The following is a 13030-nucleotide window of genomic DNA, read 5'->3' on the forward strand; positions in this document are numbered from 1 at the left end:
CCAACCAATATCTTTCAATCGGTTTTTAAATTTTTATAATCGATTCAGGATTGGGGGCGAAGACGTTGAAGAACAACTTTGCACTTTTTTGGTAATTACAAGGAACAGCTCAGCTAGTCGTCGGTTTTTAAATTTTTGAAATCGGTTCAGCCGTTTATTGGAGCAAACTCGATGCAAGGTCAAAAATCGGCTCACATACGTACGTAAGCATGCTTGCACGCATACACACACACGCACTCACATACTTTTTCCAGAGTTAGTCTCATTCGATTTACAGTAACATGAAACGACGAGAAAATATAAAATTAGTAAAATAATTTTCTGGCGAAAAAAATTTCTTTGGGAGTTAAATAAGTAGGTTTTGTTTTGTTTTAATATAATATAAATATTTTATGAAAAGCCACATAGTTTGATTAAGAGTCATGCCTTTAAATATGTAATAAATTTCACAAAACATTGGATTTGACTAGAATTTTATTATTATTATGTAAGAACTAAATAATGTTGTATAAAACCAAATGATATACTTACACGATCTAACATTTGAATCATATACTTAGTATCACTAAAAGGTCCTATATCTTCATAATACTTCCCATAAACTATTGACATAGCTTTAAGGCACATACAGCGCATTTCAACTTTTGGTGAACACAATAAACGGTGATAGAGATCATTGAAAAATTCATATCTATTAAAAAGATAGATTTCATGTTAATTATATAACATAACAAAGATAAAGAAATTTTAAAAATTAAGTCTGGCAAATGAGACGGGGTCACAGTTTTGACCTTAATATAAAATCTCAATTTAGATTAATAGTACTATACAATTAAAATGTAGACCGTGGTGTTTGTCTAGGATGTCACATTAAGCGAATTAGTGATTAAATTAAATTACAAGGAATATGATAAATGTATAAATGTGTTGCCAATTAACAATTAAATTTACTAGAATATTAATAATATAATAATTGGGCTTAATGTATCTTAATAGCAAAGAAGAATAGTAATGTTTCTTACGATTTCCTAATTGGCGAGTCTGATGTATCTTCCGTCTCTAGTAGCAGCCTTAAATAATAGTCTCCAATTCTCACTTCATCAGCCAAGCTCTGGTAAGTCAATTCAAACTCAGTATGATTCCAGGCAATCAAAGCTCCTGACGCTAGTTCTCTATCACTAGCAAATTGCCTGATCTCATTTTCTAAGGCATTCTTTAATTCCTCTCTTGTCTGTAATAAAAAGTAAAAATTGAAATATTCAAGAAAATTAACTTTATCAACAGTAAACTAAATTCGAACACTGTCAAGCAAAAATTAATAATAATGTACAAGCTGTTCATTAAATTTTGACCGGTTAATGCAGTAAAAACTAATAAAAAAAGTTCTTTTATTGATTTTCTCTTTAACTATTATTAACTATTAAATTTAAATGTAATCATAAAATGCAGAGATTACCAGGAAACTAATCGTCCTGTTGAAAAAATTATAGACCTATTATCAGATGAGATTGCTGTTATCATATTATAGTACCCAATCATAACTAGCTAATATGCCGATAAAGGAAACAGAATCATATCACTTGAAAATGTCTTGAAACAAATTTATCCAACTATCCTAATTATATTAAATATGTTAACTATTACCTTGTGATTCCAAATAAGATTTGGCAACGAGTGATCCTGTGAGAATTTCCAGTAAAACATGGGCCAATTTAATTGCGATTTTACTCGTTCTCTGCGCTTTCTCAGGACTATAGGACGTTCACGTAATTTTTCTTTTCTTTCAATTGCGATGCCAACTCTTGCTCCCCAATGCTGGAGAGCCAAGTTTGTGTAATGCTAAAAAAAAATATTTATTATAAATAATTCATTAGTCATGAATATTGCACATAAGATCCAAATAACATGAATGCGTATTTTTATTCACAACATTTGTGTTTATCATAAATATGAAAATTATTGTAGGGCCAATAAAATGAGTAAAGCCAAATTTAATTCAATTTTCAATTTTATATACAATTGTAAAATTAATTTTCAATAACGTTCCTTTTATGCAATCTTTGCATATTCCTATTTCATTCAAAAATTGGAAATTAAATTAAATCAACACTGCCTGTTGTTTTACCTCTAATCTCTTTTCAACAATCTTAAACTGTCTTTCAATAACTTCCCACTGTGCTCCTTTTCTATTTCTCATCGCATGATCTTGAACAATTTTCAAGTTGTCTCTATGATTCAACCTCTCTTCTTCTAGTGCAGATGAGGGTACACTATCAGTTGAGTCCAGGAATCTAAGAAGACCTGCAGGCTGAACCAATAAAGTGTGATGTATTAAATAGTACTTAATATATATATATATATATATATATATATATATATATATATATATTTTATAACAACTGAGCTACCACTTAATGCTAGTGTTTTTTTGTGAAAAGAGGTCAAAAAAAATAAGCAGGTTTTTTTAACTTTCCGTAGGGTTGTTATAGTAATGAGACAAAAATCGAAACGTTTTGGCGGTTTCTGAACATTTCGGAATACCTCAGTAAAAATGGATATGTGTGTGTTTTGTATGTCCGCATTTTTTCGTCCACGTTTTCGGGCGCACGGTTATTAAGATTCGAATGGTTCAAAAAACATTCGATTCCTATTGATAAGCAGATGTGCTGATTAGTTTTTGGCAAAGGCAGGTCCAGCCGTTACGGAGATACAGAACGAAAAGTGCAGAAAATAAAAATCCAGTTTGTGAGAGAACGTAGCATCGGATTTGAATGATCTAAAAAACATTCTATTCGTAATGATGGGTGGAAATAGTGATTAGTTTTTGGCAAAGGCAGGTCTAACCGTTTCGAAGATACGGATCTAAATGTACAAAAAATGGCAGATTTTGAGAGAACTAAGCATACGATTTGAATGATTCAAAAAACTTTCTGCTCGTTTTGACAAAATAATTGCCTTTGAAAACATTTTTTTTATTTCAAATTTTTTCTCCAATTTTTTTTTAAATTTTGGTTTTCTTTTTAATTTTAATTCTGGCTAAAGCTCTAAAGCTCACTTATATACTTTGAATAAATAATTTTAACTTTGTAATTTAGTTTATATAATTCTTATAAATATTAGACAATGTTGCTGTATTTATAATAATCTATCTGAAAAGATTTAATATTTCTCGACCATCGACGGTACGGGAAGTACCAGCAATTTGCCTTAAGGGGGTATTCTACTGTAGAGTCAAGAATTTCGCCCGGTTTTTGAAGCGCTGTATAAAGGAAACAAATAATATTTTTACTATCGATTTTTTCATCATTTGTTAATTGATATTTTATCATTACATCAAAAAATTATTAGAAAAAAAAAATTAAAATTCACAAAGTTATGAGCAGTCAAAGTGAAAGTTCCCAAAAAAAGAGGGTGTCCTGGCGTACATGATTCCAACCCTCCTGGTGATTTGAAACATAAAAAATAGATGGATTCTTAATTATAATAGATGCCGCTATCGTATGAACCTTGGATAAGTTAAAAAAATTGTTTTTGTTTGAATGGCGGCAGTTTGAAAAAAAAAAAAATTTTTTTCATGTTTTTTTACCAATTCCGTATTTTTTAAAACTACTAAATGAGAAGTTATAGTTTTGGGCAAGGTCCATACGATAAAGCGATGTATAGAGAAGATCCTCTCCAAATTTGAAGTAAATCAGTTCATTAGAACTCGCGATATCCTTACCGCCAGCTCGAAAAAAGTAGTTCCGAGAAAAACGTGTTCAAAGTTTTGAGACAAGTCGGACCCGAACCGAGGCCACGTCTCTAAAACGGCTATAACTCAGGAAATAATAGTAATTTTGAAAAATCCTTTCAATGACATATTTTTGAATAACTAAACTTTAAAAATATAAAAAAAAAAATTTTCGATTTTTTCAAAATTCTACAGTAGAATACCCCCTTAAGGCACGATGTCATATACCACTAGTTTATTAGATTGAGTTATTTTTCTTAAATCTGTAACGTTTTGCGTTAAAATGTTGTATTATTTAGAAGTTTTAACCATTGAAGCATCGTGCCTTAAGGCAAATTGCTGGAACTCCCCGTACCGTAATGAAATATTCAAGGAAACTTAAATGTATATATGCTTACAGAAAACTCAATCAATCAAATTTAAAATAAAAAACATTGTTTAATATTTATAAGAATTACATAAACTGAATAGCAAAGTTAAAATTATTCATTTGACGTATAAGTGATTTTTACAACTTTAGCCAGAGTTAAAATTAAAATCCAATTATTTTCGGTAAATAAAAAATATTTTTTGAAAAATTAAAAAAAAAAATTTTTTTAAAGCAATCGTTTCGTTAACACAAGCAGGAAGTTTTTTGAATCATTCTTGCTTAGTTCTCTCGAAAACTGCCATTTTTTGCACATTTCGCTCAGTATCTTCAAAACGAATGAACCTGCTTTTGTCAAAAACGAATCACCACTTATCCTCGTCATTATAAATTGAATGTTTTTTGGATCATTCAAATCAGATGTTTCGTTCTCTCAAAAACTTAATTTCTATTTTTTGCACTCTTTGCTCCGTATCTCCGCAACCGCTGGACCTGCCTCTTCCAAAAACTAATCAGCACATCTCCCTATCAATAGGAATCGAATTTTTTTTTTAACCATTCAAATCGGTTGATCCGTGCGCCCGAAAACGTGAACGAAAAAATGCGAACATACAACACACACATCCATTTTTTCTGAAGTATGCCAAAATGTTCAGAAACCTTCAAAACATGGATAAATGCAAAAATTTTCATTTTCGATTTTCGGCCCATTACTATAACTACCCTACGGGAAGTTAATAACGCAATTTTCAGCGTTTTCAAACTTTAACAAAGTAAAAGACGTAAAAAATGTGTATAGTTTGAAATAAAAAACAATTCATAATATTCTATTATATAAATTCTGAAGTTTTATACATTAAATTAAAATTGTTTGTTTAGATTTAGTTTAATTAAATATAAAGTAAAATATAAATCCTTGTATACAGATGTAAAACCAAAAACAACATGTTTAACATTAAAATAATTAAAAAAGTTTCGTAACTTGACTATATCTTTTAACTAAACTTTTATATCAGGTAAAGAAAAATTGCTTATTCTGTTAAGCTAAATTCTGATAAGTCTATTCTTATTTGTAACATTTTATATGTATATTAATGACCATAAATACAAATATTGACATTTATTTGAGCAACTAATAAATAATAAAATTTTAATGAAAAAAATATAAAATGTCTCTTCCTATTAATCAACTTTCAGAATTTTTAAATACTTTTGTTGAACACTAATTAATTTTAACGCTTACCAATATTCTCCTAAGCAAAGCCATCGCCACAGGATGTCCGGTTATCCACAACATGATGAGATGTCTAGAGAGTTGTCTCAATGTGAGCAGACGTCCATCCGTCGGTCTGGTGTACAATGCGGACAGCAAGTGACGTGGCAAAGCACCTTCTGCCAATGCTAGATTCTGCATTCGCATAGCCACTTCCATAGTTCCTTCTTCAATTAGAGCACGCATTACTAAACCAGCACCTTTAATCACAGCCATTGAAGGATGCTAGGAAATCAATAATAATTAAAAACAATATACAAGATACAAATAAGATATAAATAAGAAACAATGTAAATACCTGAAATAGTTTAAATAATGATCGACCTCTGCTAGCCACCATTTCGAGTAAAATATCAAAGTGTTTTCCATCAGTTGTTTCACAATAAGGTACACAAAGAGCAAAAGTCAATAAATCCAACATAGCAGTCACAACTAGAGCACCAGTACCTAAAGTCTGCCATATAAAATCATAACTAAACAAATTGATAAAAATAATACTTAAGTAGGCAGTAAATGTTTAAGCTAGTTTAATGAATAGAATAGAATTACATACAACATGATTTGTCCACATATCTAACAGACTTTCCAAAAACTGTTTAGTTTGTAACAATGATGATTTGTTGAGTTGTTCCTGTCTAAGGTCATAATTATCATGCATGGGATGCATTAAAGCGCAAATCATATCGATTGCAGCATGGGTCACTCCTGCATCGTTCCGTCTCAGAGCACCCACAACACACGAGCCAATAGCTTCACGGAAACTAAAAAAAATCGGTGAAAGAAATCTTCATAGAAAAGAATAATATATATATATATATATATATATATATATATATGTATATATAAAATAATAATAATAATAATAATTATTATTATTATTATGAAACAACTGAGTTAAACTCCAGCTGAGTTAAGAGATTTCAGTTGCTAATTAATACTTCTTAATATGTGTCTACATTTAATTATGACACACAATAAAACACACACACACACACACACACACACACATACACATACTGGAACAAGTAATCTTGCTAAAATATAACTAAAAAAATGCAATAATGTGCTACATGACACTACAAACTGATTTAGAAAAGATCAGTAATTAATTTTAATTTATTTTTACTGCTTATTACAGAAATTTCTACTATTCTCATTATTATAACACATGTAATAATTAATAATAAGGTCGTTAATAATAGTTTTTACTAGAAATTTAAACTCAAAGTAATCATAAATAGGTCTTGAGAATATACGTAAATTAATAAATTTTCCTTATATATATAATATAGTTTTATAAATTTTATGAATGTTAATAAAACTTTATACCATCCATATATAAAACACATTCATAAAACACAACATTCATATTACAAGACAGTTACAAGATTTTTACATCAATATCAAAGACAAAACAGACAACAAAAAAAACATTGTTTACAAAATCAATAGCTCAGACTGTGACTTCTTGCGTGTTGGATAGACTTGTCAAAAACTATAAAAAAAAATTTCAACAATCTTTTGCGTTTCTATCAAACATGTAAGTATGTTTGTAAACCAAGCCATCTCAAATAATTAGTTTTTGATTTCAAAAACAGGGCATAGGTAAAACGATACTAGTTCTTATAGTAATTACAGTAAATTTAAGCACAAACACAAATACTAAATTTTGTGTGACTCATACTTAAAACTCATAAATACGTTATAGTCAAATAAAATCTGGCTGTTAAAACTAAATAAGTTTTCAATTTTTATACATGTGCTAAAAATTATTTAAAGTTTTGACTTACTAAAAACATAAATTTCTACTTTCATAATAGTGAAATCTTGTTCTTTCAAGACAATCAACAATTGAAAAACAAATTTTCTCTACTAGTATGTGCCACATATTAGGGTTATATAATCTAAACAAAACAATGCTTAAAGAATTCATGACCATACGTAATTAATTTTATTTATATATATTTCCATTATGATCGGATAAATCATAGTCTCATAACATTTAATTCCTCAGTATTCATATTTTCGAAGAAGATTTCAAGAAAGTTTACTGAAGATATGATAGCTCAGAAGTGAATTTAAGGCTAGCAAAGTTTACAATAAACTTTTCTCCCCATATATTTTATATATCCACTTACAAGAAAATGAGGTTTACTCGTCTGAAAACTTGATAAAACTTTGCATGGGTCGAAACAAACCCCTCAACATTGTACAAGTTGTACCATTGTAACAGAAATATAATAAAATATATAATTAAAAAAGCATATATAAATATTAATATAAAGGAATATTTAAGTAGTATTACCTTGCAATTGAAGTAAATGCAGCAAATCCAACTTTACTTGCCACTAAGCGTCGCAAAGCGTGAAATAGAGCTTCTAATTCATAAGAACTAATAGAGTTTATCTCAGAATCATTCAGCACTAGTGACTGAAGAGCTGTTGTAATTAAATGTTCCTTATTTTCAGAAAACATGCCCTAAAAATCAAATTAAATAAAATTCAAAAGTCAGATGTGACGAGAATAAGAAAATATACTTACAGCTTGATTAACAGAATACACTAAACCACTGTAGGGTACATTAGCATTCAACCTTTCCAATGCTTCAGCTTTTTTATTACTATTTGCTGCTATGAGAAAACGTAAATGAATAGCTTCGACGTCTTCTTCTAAATGCACATGCAAAGGACCTAATCGTTTACCCCTTGGTGTATTTGTCATACGAACATGAACATCACGATTTCCTGAACCACGAACCCCATCCAATATCGATGCTAACAAAGCATCTCTAAAATATAATTAATAATCGTGATAACCCAAAATATACAAATTTTCTTTCCTACTTACCTATCAGTTGCCGTGTAAGTCCTTATAGCCCCATTGACATATTCAATAGAAAATAATTGTAAGTTGGTCTGATCTCTCACAAGAGCAAAAACATCAGACAATGGACGTAAAGTGACAACGTTATACGTTTGAGGATCTCGTTCCAATAAACATGTTTCTGTTAAGCATAGGTGTCGCCTTGGTTTTTCAATGTGCCTGGGACTGTGTTTTTGCACATTAAATTCAGACACGGAAGTTTGATGGTCATCACCACTAAAAAATAATAGAGAAAAAAGTACAAATTATGTAAAATTATAAAAATTGGAATGAATAAATAAATGGTACAGCATTATCAAACAGCAGTGAGTAGCATTCTGCCTTAAAGCAATTTGCATGAATTACCTGATATGTGTTAATAACCAACTTAATAAGAATTCCGATTCTGTTATTTAATAAAATGAAAATAAAATGTTCATTTTCAACAAAAACATTCCAAACATGCTCATAATATCTGTAATTGTATAAATAAAAATAATTTAACTTATTTAATTTCATTCTACTTCGTATTGCAAAATGTTTTTTAAGAGTGGACGTGAGCGGAATAAGTTCGGCTTAGATTCTAATTAGAATCTATTGCTTGCGGAAATATTCCAATCTTGGATGAATTTTTAAAATTCAACCATTTACCATAGGCTTATTAATATTTTAGCATGTTGGTTTTGTGTCTAAACTTTAGACCATGACTTCTATCTTCGAACAAACTTTTACCAAAATCGTCAAACAAATCTTTAACAATTAATTAATGAAAAAAAGAAATGGCCCAGCCAATATTTATCAAAATCTAATCAGCATCTTTCGATTGCTTTTAAAATTTTTAAAACAAGTAGAAGACTTTTTTGCAAAAACGTTGACGAAATTTTTTTCACTTCTGCAAATTTTAAAGAAACGGCTTGGCCGATCGTCTTACAAAACTAATCAATTTTTTTAAATTTTGAAATCGGTTCGGCCTTTGCTGAGAAAAAGTCGGCGAAAGGTCACATACGCACACACACATATCCTTTTTTTTTAAATTTGGGGTCAAACAATTCAGAATCACTTGAAACGCCGAGAAAATAAATTGAAAAAATCAAATTTTCTGCCAAAAACATAAATCTTTGGCTCCATACACATGTACACATATTTGATACGCAATGTTTGTGTCAAAGAATCGAGCATGACGTAAAACGTAATTTTTCCGATGCAGGAAAAATTGTTTCTTAAATACACAATAACAATACAAGCATAGCTGGGCATTAACTCGTTAATCCGTTAATCGTTAATTAACGAAGTTAACATTTTGATTAACGGATTAACTTTTAAGTTAACTTTTAAAAATGTTAACGGACACGTTAACTTCCGTTAAAATGCGAGAAGTCCGTTAATCGTTAATCCAATGCCTACTATTTACCGCACGGCACAGCTTTAGCCAATACCTTATTAAACGGCATAGAGAAAAGATTTGGACTACTCCTGAATGATGAACAGTGCCAACTTGCCGCGGAATCTCACCCAAAGTTTCGGTTAATGTGGCTGGAAACGTATGACAGCAGTAGAGAGGAATGCAGTAAGAAAATGCACGGAAAAAAGGTAGAAGATGCCTTATGGCAAGAAGCAGCGAAAAATTCGAAGGACAGAGATAGTTTAAGTGGCGGAGGGAGCAATGCGAGTAACAACGATGATGACGAGAAGGAAGACTTTTTCCATTCTGTCACTCAGTCTATAGAAAAACCAAAGAGCTTCAAACTCTTTAAAGAATAAAGCGCAAATTCTCGTTAAAATGTGGCTGGATATGAAATCAAAAGACTCGTTCAACGATGCTGCATTCCTCGGGATATTCATAAATCTATTTATTAAATACAATACTGCTATACCCTCAAGCGCTGCAGTTGAACGTTTGTTTTCCACGGGTAAAGACATTTTGACACCAAAACGAGCCTCGCTTTCAGACGAGAACTTCAACATGTTAATGTTCATGAAGGGGAATATGCACCTTATGCCCGACGCTTAACCCGTCGCGCGTTTCCTATTTTTCGCAAAAACTAGCTGTAAATGGAATTCTGTCTTAAGGCAATTAAGGCATCGTTCCTTAAGGCAAATTGCTGTTACTTTCCGTACCTAAAATTATTATTTTTTTAAAAACGATTAACATTTTTGAAAAAAATTTACTTCGAAAAAATAAGATTTTTGAGAAACTATAAACAAAAAAAATGTTTTCTTTATTTTGACATATTTTGACATATTTTGGAAGATCTGAATTTTTTTTCAAAGCAATTTTACTGCTTTAGGACTGCATAGAGACAAAATATAAAGCGCGTAAGCGCCGCGTCGCTGTCTAAAGGATAAACATTGGTACGGAACCCATAGGAATGTAAATAAAATTTATACTTATTGTTAAAATCTCTATAAAATATCTGATAATTTGATGTGCATATGTCTAATGATCATTTTGACCGCCAAATGGCATTTTTTTTTTACTTTTTTCATTAGATCTCCGAAACCGCTAGACCTGCCTTCATGAAAAATTGATCAGTTCTTAATAATTGTCAATACAAGTAAAATGTTTTTTGAATTATTAAAATCGGACGCTCCGTTCTCTTAAAAACTGAGTTACCGTTTTTGGCTCAATTTTGCCCCATATCTTCGGAACGGCTAGACTTGCCTTTGCCAAAAACTAATCAGCACATGTTATTATCAATACGAATCGAATGTTTTTTGAATTATTCAAATCGGTTGATCCGTGTTCCCGAAATCGTCGACAAAAATTTGTATCCGAATACACTACATACACACACACACACACATACATCCATTTTTTCTAAGGTATGCCAAAATATTCAGAAACCTTTGAAACGTCGAGAAATGCAAAAATTTTCATTTTCGATTTTTTTGCGATTACTATAACTTGCCCTACGGGAAGTTAAAAAAACTCTTTCTCTTTATTTAGAAAAAAATTCTTGTAAAAACAATATGCAATCATAAAAACGGAAAGTTGACCAATAGCGTTATCACGGTATGTGATAATTGTGCCATTTTCCTTATACACACGGAAGTGTGCATAAAACGCGCGAGGGGTTAAATTACACATTTGAATTATACAAGTATTTTGTTTTATTCATAACCTGTTAACTTCCAGAACCTAAACTAATAAGTTTTTCAAGTTCACTAACGCAACGATATAAAAATGTAATTTTACACATATTAACGGATTAACGATTAACGTTAACTTGCGTTAATTCTTCCGAAATGTAACGCTTTAACGTTTAACGAAGTTAACTTTTTTGTAGCGGATTAACGATTAACGAAGTTAACTATTTGATTAACGGTGCCCAGCTATGAATACAAGCAATAAGAGCAAATTTGGTGACCAGTTTATCCAAATATTCAAAATCTAAAAATTTCAGTATTTTATTAGCAAACCTTATATACATATTTTCTTTGTTAATATATTCAGTCAATTAAATTTTATTCTATTCAAATGAGATTTAAATATAAAACATAGTATTAATTTAAATAAAAAAAATGAATACCTATAATTTAAAATTATTTTATTCTCACCTAAATTTTCCAAATCTTTGTGCCTGCACTGTTTCCAATGTAATTGTATCTGATAAAACTTTAATGTTGATACCTACAAATTGTGCAGCATAATCCACTATTTTTTGTTTAATTTCATTAAAATTTGGTGCAGCAAATAAATGTAACCGACTAAAACCACCACAGGCAATAACAAAACCACCAGGATAATCACGGACACCTAAAAATGAAGAGTGGTAATTTTTCTTCTGTATCTAAGAAATATGCCTGCATTTGATATTTATAGAAATAAAAGCTAAATGTGTTACCTATTATTCCTTCTATTTCACGATAGTTGTAGCTAGCTAATATAATATTTGTTGCAGGGTCCAATTGATCCAGTGAACTATATGTAACTTCTAGTACGACAGGAAGTCTTGTATCAGACCAGTGATGTTTGTAAGCTTGATGTCTCTAAAATTACAAAAATATTAATTTAGTGAAATGAAAACAGAAAGTTACAGCTCCTTTGTTCAATTAAATAGAAATTGCTTATATATTTTCGTGAATGACCAACTAACTTAAAATTTTATTTGAAGTTTACATAAATAGTAAAATCAAATGTAATTATTCACTGGATTCTCATTTAGATATCTTTTTCTAACTTAATTAATAATTACACTCCTGTTGGCTCTCACTGTGTTCGTAGTCTCAAAACTATGAAAAAGGTATATCTATGAGATTCATACAAGCATTTATTAAAAATTTCTATACAAAGCGGCTCAAAAGTAATCTTCAAATAGCTATTTGCATGTATTATGATGTGAAAAATGTTCAAGTTATATACATGTTGTAATTGATTATAAAAATGCCACTGAGAATTCCTATCACATTTAAAACATTTTGAACAAGAATAAACTCACAAGTATCATAAAATACTCACTATAATTTCTTGGGGTTTTTCAGCAAATTGTGATCTAAACTTTAAAGCATCTGTCAGAATGTGTGCTCGATATTCCGATGAAAATCTCATAGTATCTACTTTTTTTTCCTTCCTAATAGTAAGAGTAAATTCCATACCAATATCCATGTGTTTGGTAGTTGGCTGTATGCATATGACATCGCTGTACAGCCATCTATTTGTTATCTCTAATTTATCAGGATTATATGTGGTGATTCCAGATGTACCCACTGCAAATATCCTTTTGTATTTTCCTTTCCACGAAGAATGCTTTGTTACTAAATAACTAGCAACATCAATATTATCTTTGATTGGCATCAT

At 30.3% G+C, this 13030-nt stretch overlaps 1 protein-coding gene across 1 annotated transcript in view; it reads right to left on the bottom strand.

The window, feature by feature from the left end:
- LOC113376807 (dnaJ homolog subfamily C member 13) overlaps positions 1-13030 on the bottom strand; it is a 33695-nt gene extending 20665 nt beyond the window's left edge. The window contains 13 exon segments of the mRNA XM_026616871.1: positions 532-691; positions 1023-1231; positions 1645-1839; positions 2126-2308; positions 5341-5595; positions 5669-5824; positions 5924-6131; positions 7676-7848; positions 7912-8158; positions 8218-8469; positions 11791-11989; positions 12078-12222; positions 12692-13030. Of these exon segments, the coding sequence (XP_026472656.1) occupies positions 532-691; positions 1023-1231; positions 1645-1839; positions 2126-2308; positions 5341-5595; positions 5669-5824; positions 5924-6131; positions 7676-7848; positions 7912-8158; positions 8218-8469; positions 11791-11989; positions 12078-12222; positions 12692-13030 (2721 nt within the window).

Source organism: Ctenocephalides felis, unplaced genomic scaffold (assembly GCF_003426905.1).
Source record: "Ctenocephalides felis isolate EL2017-DRISC unplaced genomic scaffold, ASM342690v1 CF-g0.4_SCAFFOLD_01886, whole genome shotgun sequence".
NCBI classification, from domain to species: Eukaryota; Metazoa; Arthropoda; class Insecta; order Siphonaptera; family Pulicidae; genus Ctenocephalides; species Ctenocephalides felis.